General features: G+C 36.2%; 1 protein-coding gene across 1 annotated transcript in view; it reads right to left on the bottom strand.

Moving 5' to 3' along the window:
- sptlc3 (serine palmitoyltransferase, long chain base subunit 3) overlaps window positions 1–1,811 on the bottom strand; it is a gene marked incomplete in the record, with an annotated part of 37,863 nt that overhangs the window by 9,123 nt on the left and 26,929 nt on the right. The window contains 1 exon segment of the mRNA XM_014005954.1: window positions 62–191. Within this exon segment, the coding sequence (XP_013861408.1) occupies window positions 62–191 (130 nt within the window).

Here is a 1,811-nt window from a genome sequence, read left to right as displayed (position 1 = left end):
TGTGTGTGTGTGTGTGTGTGTGTGTGTGTGTGTGTGTGTGTGTGTGTGTGTGTGTGTTTACCTGGTCCAGCATGTCTCTCGTGTGCGCGGCAGAAACACAAAAGCGAGCCCTGGCTTCTGCGATGGGCGTGGCTGGAAAACCAACCACGACCACGCCGATCTTTCTCGCCAGCATTTCTCGAGCGAACGCCCTGGTGAGCAACAAACACACAACCAAAAGTCAGCTTTAACACACAAACTTTGTCAAACGTCGTGAGGAAAAACAAGGTAGCACACAAGGAGCTTTTTTTTATTGGTTTAAAAAAAGCTTTGTTTCAGTTCCGTCTCATCAAAAGATTTATTCTTATTTTTACATAATAATAATTAGAGTTTAGCTCCAGTATCAGTGCTTCTAACTGCATTTTATTCAACATCTCATCACAACAACAGTTTCTTCAGCTAGGTTTTTTAACTTCTTCGGTCCGTGATGAATTTCCAAACTCTGCCGTGAAATTGAAATAAAACCTCTGTTTGTATTTTTGTTTAATTTGCTGRTGGCGCAATGAATTCTGGGATACCGTGAGACATGTAGGATAATCAGAAGCAGCCAACGTCTTCGGGGTTTTGTCGACCGCGTGAGTCGGTGCCTACAAACTGGACAAATGCGCCCCACGTCAGCTGCAACCCATGAACTGAGACACCAGGATCCCTAAAGTTTAAAGCAAGTTAAATTTAAGACTTTTTAAGATATTTTAATGCCAAATGAAATTAAATTTAAGACCAATTTCACAATAAACACATGGGACAAAAAAAAAAGAAACTGGCAGAAACTCATGAATTAAAGCGTTTTTGGTTGAAGTATTCAAATATTCGTAATAAACCAATTGTTTTTAACCACATCTAACTGCTTTTTTGTCAAATATAACAAAAACATTCATTTAAATCCTGGAAATTCTCTAACGATCCAAAAGTTGGAGTTTTAGGACCCACAGTGGGGTCTCAACCCCAATCTGCTGTAGATGAAACCTTAAAGTGTCTGCGACATCAATTTTTTTGTAAGAAATGTGAATTCACTTTTGGAAAGACAACATTACTACACATATTATGAAACTAATTTCACGTTGCTCAGATGGACAGTTGTAGTGATATTTGCATGTGAAGCAACAGGAAGTGATGTCAAAGAGGAATGTCTGCATGTGAATGTTTAAAAAAATAAATAAACGTTACCAATTATTTTAATATTGGAGATGAATTACAATCATCCTATTTACAATGTGTTAACATTTTTAAGACTTCTGATAGATTGATTTAAGATATTTTAAGGCTAACTGAGGCCTTAATTTTGGATCAACAAATTCAATGCCTTTTAAGACTTTTTAAGGATCTGTGGGAACCCTGGACACAGCCAGTTTCTTATATTCTTGACATATTCTTGCTCAGATATTTCATTAAAATCACCTGTAGATACTGTAATTATTGATTATATTTAAAAAAAATGTTTTAACCAAAACACTATATCTGCCTGTTTCTCCACAGACCACTTTAAAACTTAATCCTCTCAGTTCTGTTATGAAATTAGAGGTAATATTTTTACAAGATTAAAATATTGGAAACTCTAATAAAATAAAAATGTAATGATATAATCCTATTTGGTGCTGGTGGATAATGAACATCAGCTATAACTGGCACTGACAGACAACTGATTATATTCCTGAGGATTATATTTAATCTTTGCCCGATGTCTCTAAAGTGTTTACAGACGTTTGTCTACATTATTGTGTGTGTGTGTGTGTGTGTGTGTGTGTGTGTGTGTGTGTGTGTGTGTGTGTGTG

This window comes from Austrofundulus limnaeus, unplaced genomic scaffold (genome assembly GCF_001266775.1).
Source record: "Austrofundulus limnaeus strain Quisiro unplaced genomic scaffold, Austrofundulus_limnaeus-1.0 Scaffold33, whole genome shotgun sequence".
In the NCBI taxonomy this organism is placed as follows: domain Eukaryota; kingdom Metazoa; phylum Chordata; class Actinopteri; order Cyprinodontiformes; family Rivulidae; genus Austrofundulus; species Austrofundulus limnaeus.
Note: the sequence above shows the minus strand (reverse complement) of the source record. Positions and strands in the feature narration are given on the sequence as shown.